A 21,947-nucleotide genomic window follows, 5' to 3' on the forward strand; every position below is an offset into this window, starting at 1 on the left:
AACAACAAAACAAGTTGGGCATGTTGGGGTATAGCCCCAAATGGGCAAGGTCAAGGCTAATGGCTGATAGAAAAACCTGCTCTCCATCAGACTTCATTTACTGCCGCCACTAGAGATATCTTCCTGGGTGTTCACTGAATAATTTCTAAGAAAGAGACACTAGCGGGGAACAAGAGTTGAAGTTTTAAGATTCTTTTTTCATGGAAATAAGCCACAACCAAAGACAATATCCAGAGTCCTGATTCTTTGAGTTCATTTAAAATCTTGTCGTCAAGGCCAAAGGGTCTCTCCCCTCTCCTGCCACTTGAACATTCCCTGTAGACCAAATATATGTGCAGACCATGTGAGCCCTCTTGGGGCAAATAACATAGACTATCTGCCATGAGGCCGGGGGTACAGTGCTCTAAAGGCTGTAACACAAGCCCAGCGGCACAGGTGAAAATTAATGGGGGGGGGGGGGCAGCTCTGGTGATGGGGGGGGGCAAGGGGAAGTAGGTTAAAGGTTTAAGCCTGTGTGACTGCAGAGGGCGAAGACACCCCTGGACGGGGCGCATGAGGGAACACACGAAAGCCAGAGAAAGACAAAGAAGGTTCTAGAGGCCAAGCATGTGGATGACACAGAACTAGTCAAAATTATTTAGATTCACCATATGGTTCGTACCATCTTATAACATTATTCTTTAATGTTGATGCAAATTGAACAACAACTAACAAGTCACCCAGCACATCTGAGGGAGCCTGACTGGTGATGACTGGGGGTAAGGGCGGGGGCGGGCAACTCATTTGGGTTATATTCTAGCCCTTCCCTCCTACCTCAGTCATCTGTTCCTTCCGCACTTACTGAAGTGTCTTCTACCTGCCAAGAAGTGGGCTGTCCTCAAGAAGCTTTTTGGGGTGCCTGGGTGGCTCAGTGGGTTAAGCGTCCAACTTCAGCTCAGGTCATGATCTCATGGCTCGTGAGTTCGAGCCCCGCGTCGGGCTCTGTGCTGACTGACAGCTCAGAGCCTGGAACCTAGTTCAGATCCTGTGTCTCCCTCTCTCTCTGCTCCTCCCCCACCCACGCTCTGTCTCTCTCTCTCTCTCTCTCAAAATTAAACAAACATTAAAAAAGAAAAAGAAGCTTTCCATCACAAGGGAAGAACTGCAAACCTGTTTTTCTCCAATGTGGCGTGCAAGTGAGTGGTTCAGCTATCAGCCTTTTGCTTACAGTCTATTCACCGAATATTTTCTTAGGCGATCTTCTAAGACTGACATGTATTCCAGGCCTTGAGGGTTGTCTTTTTGGGTATAGGGCAGGCTCTGTTAGGAAGCCACTGGGAAAGGAGCATGCTTCCCTTTGTTGGCAATTGCATGCAATGAGTAATGTCCTCATGAGCCCTTAATGAATAAAACGATTTCCCAAGCCATGTCTGAAGGGATGAGGGGCTTGCAAAATGGCTTCAGAATTCACAGAGATAGTAGTTTCGGTAGTGAAGAGTGTGGGAGGGCCCTCTTGGCAAGCTGTGATCAACAAACTACAATGTAAACCTATGCCATTATAGCAGTGGACAAAACTTTGCAAAGAGAGTTGCTCTAGGAACAGGAGAAAAGGTAACTACCTACTGACAGAGGACTCGGGTTAGGAGAAAGGGAAGAGCAGGGGGTGGAAATGACAGAACATCAGAAGGAGACAGACAGTCAAGAACTCGCTTTAAGGAAGGCAAAATATATACAGAACTAATGGAGACATCTCTATGAATCTGAAAGCAAAATGATATGGAGCGTTCAGAAATACAGATTCAAACACGTCACTCTATTAGATGTTCAATGTCTGGAGTTTTGAGCTGCGGACGCTCCCTTCACCGTCCCAGGAGATCAGAGGGTGAAGAGGCAGGCCCTGGAGACCCCCAGGACCCAAACTCCAATTTTCTAGAATGGCAACTACCCAGTATTGCAGGTACATAAATGATACTGAGGAATGAAGGACTAATTGCATTTCTTTGAAAGAAAAAGGTTGTTTTTGAGATAAAATGGCCCTAAAATAGCATCTATCACTAAGACCTGTGTCAGAAGAACTTCAAAAAGGCTTGAACGGAATTCACTTTCATGCTGTGTATGAGAATACTATCTTCACTAAGTCAGTCCACTACATGTGAGCCATCAAAAACACAGGATTATTTTTTCTTTTAACAAAAGGAACAAATCCCCAAGGAGACAATTTTGCTAGTTATCTAAAAATGGCTTGATTTTATATTTCCTGTAAACTATTTTGACATCATAAGCCGTTTTCTAAAATCACAGTCATCTCAGATTTTAAAAGTCTCATATAGATCAACAAGTTATTACAGCAAACTACTATCATACCCTGATGCAATTCTCTTTGAATGGTAAGAAAATTCAGTGTGTGTGTGTGTGTGTGTGTGTGTGTGTGTGTGTGTGTGTGTGTGTGTGTTTTATAACATTGACCAGGGCTTTTTTTTTTTTTTTTTTGGTTCATTTTAAATGAGCTAGCAGTCAGATAGGTTAACACAAAATAACACTCATATGTCCTCTATTTCCTTTTGTTTCTAAGAATTACTTTTCCCACATTAATCATAAAGAGGTAAAACTCTGACCTACTGCGTTACAGGACCTATATTCACGGTCAATTTGTTTCTTTCTTAATGCCACATCTAGGAAAATTTCTCCACAGCCCTGCAATTTCCTTTGGTGAAATGATAAAACCCTCTCCTCCCAGGTTCCCTTACCCACCTGGCCTTCCTCGTCACATGAAGACTTCTGATGCTCCCCGTTATCAATCACTTTTCCTCCCCTCGTTCTCTTTTTGCCCCCAGCCGCTTCTGTTTTTCCTGGATGTAGAATCACTTTCCTTACTGCTTTTCTTTCCCTTAATTATGATGCTGTGTTGAAGATAGACGAGTTTCAAATCGTAAACCTTTTCTTGTAGTTATCGCTTTACTTGACACAAAAATCCTGTGCCCTAATTCGGCTCTTGGTGCCAGATGTACCCATGCTTTAAATCTCTCTTCTAAGGCAATCCATAAACCTGGAATGCTCTACCATCTGACAGAGGACCAGTGCCCCCCAGAGAAGGTCGCTTTCTTCCATGAAATCATCCCAGATTTATCAGAGGCCAGCTGCTACCTAAACTCTACCTAACCTTGACTTTTTTTTAAAAAAAATCAAAACCTCTTCTTCCAACTGTGTGCTTGTATTTATTACTCCAAATATATCAGTCCTTTCAATGGAATAATGAGAATGCCATCCGAGGATGTAGTGGGTTAGAGAACTTACACTTCTGCTAGATGCATTCACTGTCTTCCTCAGTTTTATCTCCCATAATAAGACCACTGGATATTGATTAGCTTAGCACTTCCTCAAATTACGTACTCAAGAATTCATTTTTATTCCATTTTTGCCTTTCCTTTACTATCAGTTCCAAAAGAGACACTTCTGAATTTCTTCCTTTTTTAGAGACAGAGAGAGACAAGGAGTGTGTGCGTGGGTGAGAGGGGCAGAGGGGCAGAGGGGCAGAGGGGCAGAGAGAGAGAGAGAGAGAGAGAGAGAGAGAGAGAGAGAGAGAGAATCTTAAGCAGGCTCCAGGCTTAGCATGGGACCTGATGCAGGGCTCGATGCCACAACCCTGGGATCATGACCTGAGCCGAAATCAAGAGTCAGATGCTCAGTCGGTGAGCCACCCCAGCGCCCCTTCCCATGAAGTAATTTAACCTTATAAATACCAAATATTCGCAAATACCAGGGTCAACAAATATTATATCCCAGATAGCACCCATGTAGCCAAAATGGTCCGAGTATGATTTCAACTGGAAATGTTCTAAAAATCTTTCAACTGGAAATCATTCTTTGGGTGGGAAAAATGCACGGCTTGTGTTACTGGCTCTTAGCACACTTGAGAACACTGCTGAATTCGTTAAGCTGTCAATCACTTATCGTGTGCAGAGCTAGACTATTTCCAAATGTTCAAGTATTTGGTATCCACTTTGGCCATCCATTCAGCCAACAGATACTAAGAACCTATCACACAAAGCCAAATCCATCCCTCAACTCTACGTGAGAGGTATTTAATTTCATTGTACTAATTCACGCATTTAAATATTTACTGAATGCTAGAAAAGAGGGTAGAGAAGTCCAAGGACATACTGAAGAGAATTCACTTTCCCCACACAGTTTACAGTTTTGAGGAAGAAACGGACATAAACTATGAAATCACATAAATGTACTTCAAAAGCATTTTTTTAAATTGTGGTAAAAAACACGTCACAAAACTTAGCAGCTTAGCCATTTTTTGGGATGTAGTTAGTTGAGCAGTGTTACTCACCCCTCATTCCCCTGTCCCCCCAGCCCCTGGCCACCACCATTCTACCTTGTGTCTCTATAAATTCAACTTCTCTAGGTACTTCATACAAATGCAATCAGTGTATTAGTCCTTTTGGGTCTGGCTTATTTCACTTAGCATAATGTCAAGGCTCATCTATATCTATTTTTCTATCTATCTATTTTTCTATCTATTTTTCTTTCTATCTATCTATCTATCTATCTATCTATCTATCTATCTATCTGTATTACAGCACATGACAGGATTTCTTTCATTTTAAAGGCTGCATAATATTCCTTAGTATGTACAGATCACCTTTTGGTTATCCATCCACCTGCCAGCAGACATTTGGATGGTTTCTCTTTCTTGGCTCTTGTGAATACTACTGCTATGAACAAGGGTGTGCAAATATCTCTTCAAGATCCTGCTTTTGGGATGCCTGGGCAGCTCAGTCGCTTGAGCATCTGACTCTTGATTTCAGCTCAGGTCATGATCCCAGGGTTGTGGGATCGAGCCCTGCATCAGGCTCTACGCGGAGTATGGATGGAACCTGCTTAAGATTTTCCCTCTCTCTCTCTCTCTCTCTCTCTCCTTCTGCCTCTCTCATGCTTGTGCTTTTCTTTTTTTTAATTTTTTTTTTAACGTTTATTTATTTTTGAGACAGAGAAAGACAGAGCATGAACGGGGGAGGGGCAGAGAGAGAGGGAGACACAGAATCGGGAGCAGGCTCCAGGCTCTGAGCCGTCGGCCCAGAGCCTGACGCAGGGCTCGAACTCACGGACCGCGAGATCGTGACCTGAGCTGAAGTCGGACGCTTAACCGACTGAGCCACCCAGGCGCCCCGGATTTCATTTTTCTATAGTTTCATAATACTGGTTATTTTTTTTTAAGTAGAGGTCATCCTAATGGGTTTAAGGTATTATCTCGTATACAAATGTAAATTTTTAATCGTGGTAAGTATAACAAAGGAGAGTCATGTTAAGGGCACCCGTATTAGGAGGATGTAACCTGGTCAGGGGTGCAAGAGAAGGCACCCTCGGGAAGTCGTGACTCACGTGAGGTCTGAAAACTAGGTAAGCATTAGCTAGGCGGAAGGCGGAGACCAGGCCATTCAGGAAGTGAGGGGGGTAGGTGCAAATGCACTGTGAGAGAACAAGCAGGGCACTCCAGAAAGCAAGAGAAGACCAGTGTGTGTGTGGGGGGGGGGGGGGGGGTGGGTGAGGAGTGAGGGACGATATCACAGGAGTGGGGGGTCAGGGCTTCATGGTGCCCAAGGGACCAGGTAAATGACCTGGAACTTTATCCTGAGGGCAACGGGAAGCCAGGGGGACAACTACATCAGATTTGTGTTTTGAAAGACTATTTTGACTACAGTAGAGCAATGGATCCAGACAGACTGGATGCTCATTAGCTAATCAGGAGGCTACTGCAACAGCCCAGGCAAAAATTGCTACACCATCAACTAACCTAACGGGACAGGACCAGAGCTGGATGGAGGAAGATACGTATATAAAAGACATTTAGGAGGTAAAAATGATAGAAGGCTTGGATTAAGCATCATGATGGAGAAAGGCGCCTGGGACTCTAGAGGGAAAAAAAGGACAAAAGGGTTCCCATAATCTCAGAAATGACATAATAATCCTACTCAGAAATTGCCACTTATTGAACAAATTAACCATTTGTTAGGAACAGATCTAATTTATTTTTGGTGGCATGGGTGACTACTGCTCAGCTGGTTGCAGCAGGACATAAACGTGACCCAAGTCCTGGATCCTGACCTCTTCCCTCCCACATGCAGGAGGAAATGTCTGGGCTATTAGCCAACTACTTAAAATCAGACCCACACTTTATAAACCGTGCTTCAAAAACTCTGCTTAAGGCAATTAATAAGCATAGATTAACAGCTCAGTTGGTCCAGATTTTATTTTTTAGGGAAAGCCTTGTGGAAGAGTCAAGATCTTTTTAAGTACAAGGGACTGAAATTAAAGTCAGGTCGTCCGTCCACACCCTGGATGCAGGGGAGGGACCTGGAGGGGACCAAGCTTGTCTGGGGCTAGGTTTCCTCATCTCTTAATCTTGCTTGAACTATATTTAGCCTTGGAGAATGAATCTGGGTTTCCGAATCTCTGTTGGTCAAGAGCTGTGCTGTCTAGCACAGTGACCACTGGCCAGAGGCGGCTACTGAACACTTAGTTGGTCTGGTCTGATTTAAGATGTACTGTAAGTTTAACACACACGCTGGATTTCAAAGGTTTAGTACAAACAGAACGTAAATTATCTCATTAATAATTTTTTAAATGTTGATCACAAGTTAGGCTAAGTATATTAATAAAACTAATTTAACTGTTTGGTTTTACCTTTTTAATGGGGCCACTAGAAGACTGAACGCTATACATGTGTCTCCCATATTTCTATTGGACAGATCTGCACAGGACCATTAGACTCTAAGACATTTTGAATCATTGGCTTCCAAGAGGCCTCTCTCAGAAAATGTTCCATGTCCTTCCATCTCTGTTGCAAACGATTAGTTCCACCCAAGGCTGTCTTCTTGTTCTGGGTGGGGAAGGAGGGGAGGGCGGCTACAAAAAGTAGGCAGTGTCCCATGGCACTCAACTTGGAGACACAGTGGGAAAAGTTGGCCAGCTGCTTTTCTACAACATAACAATGCCTGTCAATTTTCCAGAAGGAGAGGAGAGTCCTATCTTAACTTGTCTCAGTCACTTTTCCCTTTTGTGTCTGCAACTCAGCAATTTCTTCATTAATTAGGACTCTTCTCAGAAGTAACAGAAATCCAACTCGAACCGTCTGAAGCAAAAATGGGAATATACTGGTTTATGCGTGTCCGAAAGTTTGGAGATGGCCCTAGCTTCAGGAAGAGCTGGATCCAGGAGTGCACTCGAAGCGGTCCTCTCCTGGTTCAGCTTTTCCTCTGTGCTCGGTTCATCCCCAGCCAGGCACTCTCTCCACAGTGGCCACTGGCAGCCCCAGGCTGACATCATCCCCGTATGACAAACCAGCAGCAAGAGTGCCTTCTCCTTCCCCTGTTAGTTTCTATTAAAAACAAATCCTTGAACTGCCTCTAAGTGGCCTGGTGCAGGTCCCCAGGCCCATTCCTGAATCAGTCACCATGGTCCACGATACGGACATCCTGGCTGACTGGTTCTGGATGCCAAGTTCAGAACCAGATGTGGAGCAGAGGCAGAACCAGCACTGTCTAAATACATGTTCTGGAAGAGGGGAAGGGATTTAGGGGCTGTGACCACAAAGATGTAGGGCGGGTGACTGATGAGAAGAGGGCCCTCCACCCAGGAGGCAAAAGGCTTGTTTGCTGAGGCTGAGAAGGGTGGGCGGGGCTTGCCTTCACCGGCACTCTGAAATCTCCACATTTAAACACGTCCTTCTTTCAGGTTCTATCCTTTATTACAATCAGGGTGTAGCAATTAAAAAACTAAAACAAAACCAGGGGCACCTGGGGGGCTCAGTCGCTTGAGCACCTGACTTTGGTTCAGGTCATGATCTCACAGTCTGTGGGTTGGAGCCCCTCATCGGGCTCTGTGCTGATGGCTTGGAGCCTGCTTTGGATTCTGTGTCTCCCTCTCTCTCTGCCCCTCCTCTTCTCGCGCTCTTTCTCTCTCAAAAATAAACATTAAAAAAAAAAATTTTTTTTAAAAAAAACGAAAACAAAACCCATGAATGAATGAGCACGATAGGCACAGATACAGGTAACCCTAGATTTCTCTTTTCCTGTCTTTAGCCAAAGGAATGCCAAACACTCTAACAGCTGGTTAATCTTGGTTTCAGAAGCATACAATTTCCTCGATGGGTGCTAATATTTTACGACGCAACAAGAGTGACTGAAGATCTCACCTCCTTTAAATCCTTTCACTATTTTGGTCCTCTTGGATTCTGTCAACAGCAGCTTTGTATCGTTGTTTACACAAAATACGACAGCCGTGGCATAGTCCTAATCGCAGGCTGTGATTCTCTTTAGTCTGACCCAACTTTTCTTGCAAGGTTTGTCTTTCCTTGCACAAACCCTTTCGCTGCTGGCCTCTCCCAGGCAGCTCTCCACCTCTTAAACAGAAGAAGCCTAAAGAACACGGGTGTCCCTGGGCGGGAGGACCACAGTTGCACACCGTGGTCACCAGTCAAGGCCGTTTTTCTCTGCAGATGTCAGAGAAGGAAACTCCTGCGTAGAGTCTCAACTCCAGCGCCCCACATACGCATTTCCACATGTTTGGAGAAAGGAAAAGTTCAAAACCACATCAAACATACTCAGTGACCGCGGAGTATAAATATTACAAACAAACAAAATCAGCATGTAATGTGTACTTTAATTTGCTGACAGATATTTAAAAAAATTAACATCCGAATGAATGGCAAATGCCAACACCACAACAAAACCCTTCACCGAGGAGAAAAATAACTCACAATCAAAGCCGCCTGGCCTCTAATTAGCACACAGCATCCTTGAAACGAGAGGCCAAAATAAAATAAACTGCCAAAAGAAAGAGAAGAGGGGTGTTGGGGGTGGGGGAGTAGGAACTAAAAAAAAAGGGCTTTCCACGACATACCTTAAAAAAAAAAAAAAAAAAAAAGACATGGTCTGAAACCTACTTTCCCCGGGGTTCAAGGGCAGAAGCATGCAACTCACACACAAGGTACGTGTACTGTTTCTGACTCTGCAGTTACCTTTTAAAAATTTGACTACACTGCAGGGTAAGCGTCTTCCAAGGCAAGTTAATCAAAGCACAATTTCAAGGAGATTCGCCTGACACTTAGGTGACATCTGGCTTGTACCCAGTGTCAATCACCCTGGGTGCTCTCCATAGCCGCCGAGTCTCAGCTACTGCCCTCCCCAGACCGACCGAGGTGCTGCTGCTTTGTTGCTAAGCCTCTGTGCCCTCCTATGGCTCGTAGATCGTCAGGTGAGCTAATGCTTGATTCCCTATGTAACTGCTTGTGTGCAGCATACATTTGTATGAATGCACATTTGTCTGAGACTTAGTAGGTTCTCAATAAACGTTACCTACTTTTTTGTGCCAAGCGTACAAACATTTATTAGCCTGCTGGTACAGTTGTACGACCTGTTCACCCAACCTATTTTGCAGCGCTCTGACAAAGACCTTGCGCGGAACGTTTGCTGAGAGGTTCAGGGCGGGACTTCTGGTAGGTCTGCAGAGAACCAGAGGAACTCAGGCCCAGTTGGGATGCCTTTGGGCATTAAGTTGCTGGATTTGCCCACTTTAAAAAAAAAATTTCTTTTTAACATTTATTTATTTTTGAGAGACAGAAGCAGAGAATGAGCAGGGGGGTGGGGTGGGGTGGAGAGACACAGAATCCGAAGCAGGCTCCAGGCTCCGAGCTGTTTGCTAGCACAGAGCCCAACGCGGGGCTCGAACTCACGAACTGCAAGACCGTGACCTGAGCTGAAGTCGGACGCTCAGCCGACTGAGCCACCCGGATTTGCCCACTTTTTAACCCTCACTTACGCAATGGTCCTAGAGGCCGTGCCATATTTCTAACCAGTGATGTACTTTCTTTTTTCTTTTTTTATTGGCAAGTTAGCTAACATACAGTGTAGTCTTGGCTTCACAAGTAGATTCCCTTGATGTGTCACTTACATAACAACAGCCAGTGCTCATCCCAACAAGTGCCCTCCTTAATGCCCACCACCCATTTTCCCCACCCCCATAACATTACCTACTATTATTTACATGCCTTCTTTTCCTCAATCAACTAGCTCCAGAGATAGATATTATCTACTCCACATACCCGATGAAACGGAGACTCAGAATTAACAGTTACAGACGTTATGAACAGTAGACTTCACTTTACGTATTTCTTAGGCATTAGGTTAACTGAGTTCAAATCCCACTTTCAACATTAGGATGTGCACTGAATAGGAGAGAGGTTTGATCCTGGTCACTTTAACCCAGACTGTTTCTGTGGATCCCGCCAGGCCTTGCACAGAAGCAACCAGGCCAAGTGGTGTTGGCCCCATTGCTGCCCGTAGAAAGAATCTGAAATTGCTTTAAGGAGCTACCACATTTTGAAAAATATACTCTCCCCCTTGTGTGATCATCAGGGAACGACAAACAAAAACAACTTGGCATGACATGTAACATCTACAAAGACCTGTTATCCGATGCCTGAATTTTCTCATCTCAGAGCCCAGATATTCATAGGCCTGGGAGAACTCATCTTGATATCCCTAATCAAGCAACTGTGTCTGTTTTTCTCTTCATTATCAATGAAGAATTTTTGGTTATAGTTCGGTTCATGCTTTTCGGTTCTAGTGATTGTCTCCAACAGGGATTAGTGTGGGGAGCCTGTAAGCAGGACAAACTCATCCTGGACGTGGATGACGAGAGTTACAGACACTGGAGAGACCTGGGAGTCCTTCTTAGTTTTGTTCACATTGTTATGTATTCAGAGAATGTCATCCAGAAACAGAGCAAGTCAATCTTATTATCACCCAAAATGTACAACCTTATTTTTATTTTTTTAAACTATATATTTTTAAAAAAGTTTATTTACTTATTTAGAGACAGAGAGAGAGAGAGAGAGAGAGAGAGAGAGAGAGAAGAGTGCAGGGGCAGAGAGAGAGAGGGAGGGAGAGAGAGAATCCCAAGCAGGCCCCGCCCTGTCAGCATAGACAGAGGCTAACGTGGGGTTCCATCTCATGAACCGGGAGATCATGACCTGAGCCAAAATCAAGAGCTGGACGCTTAACTGACTCAGCCACCCAGGCGCCCCCAAAATGTACAAGTTTAAAAGCCAAAATACAAATCGGACTTCCACAAATAATTTGGCCAACCTCAATAAACAAGAAAACTGCACAAAGGAGATACCACAAGGTTATTTCAAGCCAAGAGACAAGTCTCTACTGATGGAACTTTCTACCTCCTGAGGCTGACCCCTTCTCATATAAGCCGGGGCCACAGGCTTTTAAAATAAACATTATTTGAGGAAAATAGAACCTACTCTATTCAATATTGCTATATTAAAGAGAACTCCAATAAGCTTTACAGTATTCATGTTAGGTGTTTCTGGGATGTTATTACCTAAAACACTAACGATTGTGATATTAAAGTAATTTTTTACCAAATCTTTAAATAAATCTATAAGCGCCCAAGTTCGAATACGGTGTAATATGCAATGTTAAGCCTTAAGCCTGTTTTTTTTTTTTAAAAGCACATACTTCCTTGATTGACTGCATACTGGTGACTATAAAAGAAACGTCCCAACACCGACATGAGGGTCAAGTGCCTTTTCGATGCACCTGCTACTGACAGAGTACGGGTGGCACATGCATGAGGTGCTCCTTGGAGAGTGGGCGTGGGTGCAGGGTGGGGGCACTACAAGGCTGGCTTCATTTGGTGGCTCAACACTCACCCAAGAGACTCTGGTGGTCTTCTGTCTTTATATCACATCTTTCATGGCGGCAGCAGGATTCTGGAGGGGCTTCCCTCCTGATGGTTGAACAGCTCTGGCCGGCACGGCAGCAACCACATCACGCACAGGAGAAAGCCATCTCTTTGATGGATTTCTTCCGGGAGCAAACATGCTTCTCTCGCAGAAGCCCCCAGAGAATGTCTCCTGTGTCCCCCGTAGGGTTTCTGAATCACTTACGACAGCAGGGGCTGGGATCAAGCTCTCCCCAGGAGTCAGGGGGGGAAATGAGTCCCCGAAGGTGCTGGACCTCTTGCACAAGGCCTTGTATGTGCCTACGAACCAGGCCCCTCGGGAAAGCGTGGAGGAGGATGGATGCTGGGGGTGAACAACATTGTCCCACGCCAGGAAACTTAAGCCGGGCACAAGTTCCCTCCTGGCCCTTGGGTGGGCCTTTGTCCTGCAGAGATGTTCTAGAACTCCAGCTGAGCAAAGGTGGTGGCCGATGGGGCTGTTACCCTTCTCCCTCGCTTGCCTCCCTGAGGCACTTGGAAACAAAAACCCCTCTTTTAACATTCTGTGTGGAAAATACCTGGGCCTGAGATCTTACTAGGTTGTCAAGTCCAGGAGAAAGTAGTCAGTTAGGGAAGATGAGTAGTGGATCTCTTTGACCAACGATGGTCAGCAATGATACCTCCATTCTGTAGACTGTTAGTCCGTTGGGATTTGCACTGTGTATACACGAGTGTGGGTATAAAACTCAAACGTAAACCCATTCCTGTATTTAGGATTAAAAAAAAAAAAAAAGCCTGTCATAGGCCAGAAACTGGCTGAAGCCTGGAGCTTGGCACTACAGAGTTAGCAGTTTGTAAGCTTTGAAGTGAAAGGTTTTTTTCTCCTCTTTTACTAGCAATGAAAGGAACGTTAAAGGAAAAGCACCAAAGTTGATGAGGAATATTTTTCCATGGTGAACGATGTAATGTCCTCTGGTATAATTCTCTATTTGGAAAGCTAGCTGCCTTAAAGCAGTCACTGGCGATGCCCGCCATGTCTTACGTAAGCACTGCCCATGAGACATAAATCATTTGTGAATATTTTAAACATACCATGTTCTCCCTATAACACCCTGCATGACTCGAACACTGATGGAGTAATATTTTAGGTGTCTTAGAGCAGTGGTTCTCAAACATCAAAGGGAGGAATAGCTTGAAGGTTTATTAAAATTCAGAGGTTGGGGCTACACACCCAGGGACTGTGATATTGTGTGTGTGCGCGTGCACGCGTGCCTTGGAAGAACATATTTTCTGGGTGGGGAGGAGGTTGTTTTTTAACAGGCAACCCAGATGATTCAGATGCAGGTAGTCACCTGAACTTACGGATAAATATCACATCTAGAACCTATAAAACGTTAAAATCCTCTGGCCAAAAGAATTGGGAGCCGAGTGTACAATATCTCTGTTTACAAAAGTTCAAAAATAATTGGTCACTCCAGGAAAAAGAGCAGGCATGTCTTCTACCTCCCTCAGGTTTTCTTGTTATATCTGTACCATGTGCCTCTGAGGTAATTAGTGTAATATTACACTGACTTTGCCGATAAGGAAATTAACGCGGACTAAGGGACTTACCAAAGGTTATAAAGCTAGTTAGGGCAGGTCTCTTGACTTTTACACAGAGGTCAAATAAGATGATATCCCCTCAGATACTCTCCAAGTTAAAAGCCTTGAGAAATACACGAAGAAAATGTAAATATGTTTCCCGATCCAGTTTTAGATAAAGTCTTCCTCTAACTGAAAGCTCTCCCTTCAGCAGGCAACTCTGGGCTAAGCCACCTTCAAGCACTGGCTTTGGGGACCCATTATGGAGACGCCTGTAACCCATGGTTATGCTACTGGGAGAAAGAAAAACATACGGTCCTCTATGGGAAAACATCAGCACATATTTTCCCTGGTAGGGGACTTTGGCAGTAACCAGGATAGACGCAACTTGAGTTTTTAATTCGCTTTCGATCTAGCATGGGCCTAGAAAAATAGAAAAACAGGGTGTCCCTTAAAAATCCCACAAATGTTGCATATTTTCAGATGACTTCTCTGAGTTCAGAAACTGCCACTGAGACTTCTTGGCTCACTGTTTGGCTGGGTTTCGAGTACCATATCATGAGGTACTGGAGGGAAGATAAAGACCCTTTGACGGTGGAAAATCACTCTCATCTAGAGCCTTCTCCTCCTTTGCCCTCGAGGGAAAACCTGCCTTCTCCCTGCCATGAGAAAAACTCCAAACATAATGGATGAGACAAAGAAAGAAATATTGAACTAAATCTGTTAGGAAACCCCAGCAGAAACAATGCATCTTTTCAACAGTTTAGGATGTTATGAATAGACAGAATGTTTTGTGTGGGGTATCTGTCTTGGGCTCCTCAGTGAGAAATGCCGTTTGCCATTACACTGGTTGAATTCCCAAGCTCAAAAGAACCATCTTCATTTGCCAAAATCCTACCGCTTTGGGAACTACAAAAAAAGGTTTCTACAAGTCACTAAAAACATGTAACAGCCACAACAACAACAGTCTTCTCCCAGAGTACCCCTCACTCCTAAGCACTCGCCAATGGTTTTAGCTCAGGCTACTATAAGGAAATACCATAGATGGGGTGGCTTATCAGCCCCAGACATTTATTTCTCATGGTTCTGGAGGCTGGACGCCTGAGATCAGGGTGCCAGCCTGGTCTTTCCGGTGCAGACATCTAACTTTTCATCACAGCTTCAACATGGCAGAAACCAAGGAAGCTAGCTCTCTGGCCCCTTCTTCTATGGGCACTAATCCCCTCGATGACCTAATAACTTCCCAAAGGCCCTACCTCCAAATACCATCACACTGGGGGTTAGGGCTTTACCACGTGAATCAGAGGTTAGGGAAACAAACACTGAGTCCATAATACCAACCTAGAACCAAAGGGATGACCATGGCTTGGGCACATTTTCGACAGTAACCCTAAGGAGCCCTGTTTCTGCCTGTACCTGAGCCTGGCTCCCATCTTTCTTTACGATAGCCTGAAATCCCTTCAGAGTCAGCAGGAGGTCTTTGGGAGACCTCAGGCTAGTGTTGGCCACTCTCCATGCAAGGGCTTCTTCAAAAGTGTTCAAAGGATGAACAAACCACTGGGCAGCAGACAGCAGGTGAAAGAGCGTTGGGTTGGCTCTGACATTGTTCTCTGACACCTGTCCCCACTAAGAGGTCTCCCCCAGACGAAGACTAGCGATAATAAACAGCTCTTTAAACACAGACAGCAGAATACTGACTTAGAAATCCTGTGACATGAAAACTACGTTAATCATCTCATTCAACGTCTAGCGAGAACCTCAGTCCCGGCCAGCCATGTTGGATTTCAAGACTTCCTTTGCCTCACGCAAACCAACCCACAAAAAAGTTAGAACGACGGGGAATACGTGAAAAATAAAACCATGTGTATGCCAAAGTGAAATGTGGTTTGATATTATCGTTTCTTTGCTTTGGGGTGGTAGGACTACCTGGTTAAATGTGTTTGAAAGGTCCTCAACGACAGAAATTTCAGTCGAGGCTTCACACAGGAAGCAACTTGGATAGTGAAAATGTGGCCTGTTAGGGTCTGCCCGGCAAACGTGGCCTCTCTGAACGTGGAAAGTAACCTCTTGATCGGAGTGAGAGTTGGAAACCAGACTAGCTCGTGCACATTTGGACTGGAGTTGCGGCTACAAATGCATACAAAGGGGGTTCATGCGAGCTTCTCTTTGTTGAAGATGCCGGGAGGGGTTTCCAAACTAGCAGTTTTTGCTGGCCGGCCACGCGTGGACGGATTCCATTCTGCCAGCCATCACTTTTCTCTAACATAAGAAAGTCCCTTCAGCAATCAGCTGTTCTCCGCACCGTAAAAACTCCCCGAGAGAAACAGTCATGAGACCACACCTGCCCTCGCCCAGAAGGAAGAGAATGTGAAGCAGATATTCTAGGCACTTGGTTTGTTTTAGGGATGGAGCCCATTGCTTTAAAGTAGAACTGATTTCTTTACATGTACAAAGTATCTTTGCCGGGAGATGCTTGTCTTGCTACACCCATCTTCTATAATTTCCTCGGTCACTCGGATTTGGAAGAGGTATGTTTGGCCTCGTTGCTTACGGATGGCAAAGACGCGTCAGGAGACATACAAGCCTACTCCTGAAGAACACGTCTGCCCTGCTCAGCACCCACATTCAGGGGAGGTCCCGGACACCCTGGGATGTCGACTACTGATTCGCCAAGCAAAAGAGACAAGCAATGCCACCCCCGGATTATCTCACATGACACGGCCGCTGCCCATGTATCTCGCGTTGGGTAGACCCAGGAGTTTCGGCTTATTTCGGCAGAGTAAGTGAGGCTAAGACAGCAGTCGGCTGTGCCACAGACAGGCCTGTCCCTAAAATATGTATTCCTGGTGCAGGGACACGAGTGGAAACCCCTGACCCCCAGGCCTTCTCTTCTCATCCCTTGCCTCATGCACATGGGGGTGGGTGTAAAGATGCAAACAGCCAGCTGGCCCAGTGCACGTACCTGGCACCCAGCTGCCCCTTGGGGCAAGGGGTGTTCACACAGGCCTGGATCTTGGAAGAGGGCCAGGCAGGCCTGGGAAGCTGGCTTTTGTGGCTGTTCGGGAAGGAAACTCAGTGTCCTAGGAACCCAGGGAAGGGACTAGACGTAAGGGTTCTGGCTCTGTGTACCATGGGCTCCTCACCCTGCGAAGAGGAACATACCCAGCCAGGGACAGCCATCACGGAGGCCTCCAAAGCACAGGGCCCGGGGCAGCCACTTGCCGGGGGTCTCTGGGCAGCTCTGGCTATGGGCAGACCCCGAAATGGGGTCTGTAGGGTCAGCCTGGAGTGTCAGGGCCTGAATGGCTTCATTTGTAACCTGGGGTGGTTTGGAACCTAGGATTGTCAAACTCCTCTCAAGAACCAATACTGTGGGACTCTAAGATCCATCACCGTTGAAGGCTGAATCTCAAACACCGGACAAATACAGAAGAAAAGAAAATATTAAAACAATTCAAACAAGCGTACAGGTCTTCAACCTCAGCCTCTCTAGTTCAAGAGACGAACAAGAAGATATTCCGGTGAATTCATGATCTGGTTCATAGAGGTGTTAGATTTATCTTGCACAGGAGACTATCAGTCAGAGAATAACAATACACTTAACCTCACAGCTACCATCAGCATAATCATTGGATTGTGAATGACTCAAAACAACTCCAGTTTTCCAAGGGCCAAAAACTACCTGTACACATCAGAACTGTGTGTAATCAACACACATTCCATTATGGAAATGAGGACACGCCAGGTAGGTCAGCGGATTTAAGCTGACTACTTACAGTAGTTAAAATTTCAGATGCCGTTGGTGTGGACAAGACCACCTCTCCCAGGTGCTCTGATCTGGTTTATTTCCCTCCCTCTGAATTTTGACGGAAGCAGGCAATACCAGCCTCTCCTGAAGTTCATCAGCGTCACGAGACTGGAGAAGCCCACACGCGGAAAGCATCATCACCATCGGACACTGGACACGGAAAGCCCATTCGCAATTAGCAGCACTGACCTGTCCTTTCATATCTGGAGCAATGGGAATGGTGGGCCAGATGGTTGAGTAGACGCCAAAAAACACCAGCCAGATCAGCATGCTTCCCCAGACAGCCAGATGACTGAACTGCAAAAGGAAACACACGCTCAAGGCAGGGCCTGTCCGCTGGCCCAGGAGAGCCACCTGAACCCCACCTGCAGCAGAATCCCTGTGTCCAAGCCACCCTTCCTTATGGGAAGCATTTTGACCCATCACTCGCCATTGCAAAGTTCCATCTTCTAATGGCCTCGTCTCAGAATATTTAACAATGATTTCAAGTAACCGGTGGCCCCAAACTAAGATCAAGGTGCTTTTGCTGCCGCAGCTGACCTTCTCCTAGACCCATCCTGTACTTCTAGTAGGCCCCCCGCTGGTCCTCACCAGCGTCTGCTCCAACTCGGAGCTACATAAAGCCAGGCCTCGTTAATCCAGTAAGAAAGCACCGAATGGACAAAAAGAACAAGATGTTCTTACTTATTGAGATTTCGGCCGTTCTCTTCATTTTCCAAAGAACTTTTTACAAATCTGGGATGGATATTATGTCTTAACAATCCTTTAAGTGCCTACTGAGCTGTTAGCTTTTTCTCCTCCATCCTCTTAATATGACGATGCTCAATGTCATCCTTTCCTCCGCGCCCCATGATGTAATCCATCATCAAGGGCTGCTGGCTTTTTAAAAAAATACATCTGGAATCTGGCCATTTCTCACTACCTCCTCCTGTAGCACCCCGGGTCAAGCCACCATCACCTCTCATCTGGATTAACTGCCATTGTCTATTAATAGATTCCCTCCTTCCACATCCAGCTCCAACCTCCTCCCTCACTTTCCCAGAAGCAGAAGCCTATGAAAACAGCAGTGACAGACAAACATGAAACATGGGTCATCATCCTGAAACGTGGCAAGTCACCAAAACGTCTGAAGTTGGGGAATGATTAAGTGTTGGATATCGATAAAACTTAATACTCTTTAATCATGAAGAAAGGTTTTGTGCAAGTATACTTTTAGGTATGGAAAATGTTCATGATGTATTTTTAACTGAAAAAAGATCACCAAACTATCCATATGCTCTGTAATGCGTTCTCCTATTAAAAATACACATGGAACAAAGTTTGTAACGTTACCCAGAAAAGTGTTAATACCAACTGTCTCTTGGTGGTAAAGTGAAGGAAATTAAAAATTCTCCTTTTTGTCCTTCTGTATCTTCTGTATTTGTTTTGTTTTAAAAACATGCATATATATTTGACATGAGAAAACTGTTAAGAGTTTAGAGCTGTTACTAAGTGCCAAGCAAATGAATCATCAGAAAAGTTTGGGTTGCAGATTGGCCCTGATAAAGATAAAAAGACGATTTTTACGTGCAAAATTTAAATGAGCAAACCAAATATTGTTGATTGTTTTCCCAAGGCTTAAAAAGATCGCATGCCATCAAAATACCTACAAGGATAGAGAAACAATTCCAGAGAAAACTTACTTTAGTCCAAGCTGTGGTCTCCAAACCAGCTTTCAGACACACAGTGACAACAACATACTGTGAAAACAAAGGAATTGGGGAAAACGTATTATCCTCGGTGACTTATTTTTACTTTCTAGGAGAATCGCAAATCTCCCCTCCAGAGGCAGCTGGAGTTACTTTTGTCCTTTTCTTAGCTTGGAAAGATTTAGGGAAAATAACCTTTCTCAGCGTTGCCTTTTTCACAGGTAGATGTGAAAGTGTCATTTGAAGAATGGGGTGATCTGTTAATCACCTGTCCAGAAATCGACTCTGTCAAATCTCCACTAAAAAAGTGAGGTAAGCATTTCACAACCATTTTGAACTCTAAGGAATCTATACTATGTGGTTTAACGATTTGAAACAAATAACATGAAGGAAGGCCTTATATAAAGGGTTTTCAGAGGCCAAGCCCACACATATGCCACTTAAGAACGGTTCCGTAAACAGAGATAAACTTACCGTGTAAACAATATTTCCAACAAATAAATAGTCTGTGGCCTGGCCACTGGCCAACGGAGTATCTGAAAAACAAAGAAGTTATTACTAACTTCTGGGGAAGAGCACTGCAATCTGTCTTGTTCAGAACACAAAAACAGAACTTTGGAAACATTTATTAAATCGTCAGGGAATTTCAAAAATTGCATCATCTGTGATTCTAATGCCTCCTACTTCTAACGGTGAGTTTTTTCATCTGATATTTTCTCCAAATGAAGCAAACAAAATCCGGTTTCCAACATACTGAACCAAACACTTGAACTGCACTGAAATTTACATTTTTATAAATTTTAAAATGTCCCTTTGTTGGGTTAAACACAGGGAAGGGTAAGGACATAATAGTCTATCTTTTTGAATGCCAGCATTAGACTTTTTTTGAGTGTTCTCTTACTCTGCATTTTTAATTTTTGCTAAGTTGGAATTACAGGCCAATAAAGGAAGATAATTACACGAATACAAATCAATTCATGATTGCCGAACTCAGAATTCACTACTCATGTTCTCATATGCAACCGCATGAAGTCTATCATTTGGAGGAATGTGGACAATCCAACGAGAGACATCTAGAAAATACAGCGAGGCTTTTGAAGCTTCAATTGTTTTTAAACCTTTTCCACTTTTTTTCTTTTCAGGGATGACTATCACAATGGATAAAACAATCAGTGAGGCTGAACTCTAATAGAACTGTCTAACTTGCCGGCTGTGAAAAGTCTGGTTATTATCCTGAGGGGCTGAAGGCTGTTTCAACATCAGGAATGGTTTCTTTGGATGCCACTGCCAATCTCCTCTCATGTCCTTCTATACTCAAATTTAGATCTGTGGCCTACAGGCCAAGTATATAGGGATTTTTGTGTTCAAATTTCCAGCCCAGTGGCCGCCATACATATTTGGGCTTGCTGATTTACACATCTGCTTTGAGGAATCTGACTCTCATGAAAGATTCAAGATCTGTTCAGTTTCCTAAAACACCAAAATGGTTGAGTAGCATCATAGGCAGAATCTGGGGCTCGTGGGGCCCTACACCAAGCTCCAGGGCATGGCCTTTCTCCTGATTCCAGATAGGTAAATTTGTGGATATAAGGGAAGATGAACTGTAAAGTGACATTATGGGCTGCATTAGCTAGACACCTAAACTAAGGGACGGCTGTTGGGGAACATAGGAGTTATCCACAGAGGGATGGCCACAGACTTACAAAGGGATGATCTCGAAGCGTGGGGGAGAGACTTGAAACTTAGGCAGAATTTCATTAAAAGGAAGGAAAAATGTCAAAACACCTACTATTCCATTATTGGGCAATAAATAGGAATAAAATACTGAAATATGCTATAACGTGGGTGAACCTTGAAAATCTCGTGCTAAGTGAAAGAAGCCAGTCACAAAAGGCCATCTATTGTAGGACTGTACTTCCTGAGCTGTTCAGAATGGGCCGGTCTATAGGGACAGAAAGTAGATTAGTGACTGACAGGAGGTGGGTTTTTAAGGGGGGTAAATGAAAAGTAACTGCTCACAGGTATGGGGTTTCTTTTGGGGGAGGTTAAAATGCTCAAACATTGCTTAAGGTGACAGTTGCACAACTATTTGAATATATTAAACACCATAGCATTTGGGTGAATTGTAGGTAAATTATGTATTGAAAAGCTGTTATTAAAAACAACTCAGTTCTTCGGATACACTTGGCTACATTTCAAATGCTCAACGGTTGCAGGTGGCTAGTGATTACTATGTCGGACAGAAGGGAATACAGAGTGTCACTACTGTCCAGAAAGTTCTATTGGACATTGCAGGCCAGAGTGGTTATGTTGGAGGTGGAAAGAAGCGATAGGAATTGGCACATATTTTGAAGGTATAAATGACAGGATTTAGGACTTGGTGGGGTGGAAAAAAACATGAGGAATCAAGGGTGATTTCAGGTTTTTGCCTGAGTACCTAGGCCAACGGTGATATCATTTACTTGGGATGGAGAACACTGGTTCTGGTCATATTAATGTAGGAATACTGATAAAAAGAGTGACACATTAAAATTTGGTACCAAGTGATCAGTATTTTCCCCCTTCCTTCCCTCCTTTCTTCCTTCCTTCGTTTTTAAATGTTTATTTATTTTGAGAGAGAGAGAATGCAAGCAGCAGAGTGGGGGGGGGAGAGGGAGAGGGAGAGGGAGAGGGAGAGAGGGAGAGAGGGAGAGAGGGAGAGAGGGAGAGAGGGAGGGAGAGGGAGAGAGAGAGAGAGAGAGAGAGAGAGAGAGAGAGAGAGAGAATCCCAAGCAGGCTCCGTGCTGTCGGCACAGAGACAGACTCACGGCTCAATCCCACGAACTGCTAGATCATGACCTGAGCCAAAATCAAGAACTAGATGCTCAACCGACTGAGCCACCTAGACACGCACCCCACCCCCACCAAGTGGTCAACATCTTAAAGTCACAATAGAAAGAACAGATAACAAAGACACATAATGCTATTGAGGGAGAAACAAAAGCATGTTGAGAAAAATGAGGTGGTGAGAAGGGAGTCAAGGTTAGTGGGAAAAAAAATCCCAGCAATGAGCATTAGAAGACCATATAGCCCCGTTCTCTGGTTCCAGCTCTGCTGTTATTTATGTTCTTTAAAATGTTAGCTTCTAAGTCTCAGTTTCCCCACCT

General features: G+C 44.5%; 1 protein-coding gene across 12 annotated transcripts in view; it reads right to left on the minus strand.

Annotated features, from left to right (window-relative positions):
- Positions 1-21,947, minus strand: part of LOC109266145 (phospholipid-transporting ATPase IB) — a 635,626-nt gene that overhangs the window by 160,650 nt on the left and 453,029 nt on the right. For 11 of the 12 annotated variants that reach the window (XM_053900789.1, XM_053900782.1, XM_053900822.1 and 8 more), the window contains 3 exons: positions 19,276-19,337; positions 18,796-18,852; positions 17,303-17,410 (listed from right to left, as the gene is read on the minus strand). In XM_053900789.1, the coding sequence (XP_053756764.1) occupies positions 17,303-17,410; positions 18,796-18,852; positions 19,276-19,337 (227 nt within the window). The remainder of the gene's footprint in view (positions 1-17,302; positions 17,411-18,795; positions 18,853-19,275; positions 19,338-21,947) is intronic. The other variant, XM_053900799.1, reaches the window with a different exon arrangement.

This window comes from Panthera pardus, unplaced genomic scaffold (assembly GCF_024362965.1).
Source record: "Panthera pardus isolate Hobbes unplaced genomic scaffold, ASM2436296v1 HiC_scaffold_1, whole genome shotgun sequence".
NCBI lineage: Eukaryota > Metazoa > Chordata > Mammalia > Carnivora > Felidae > Panthera > Panthera pardus.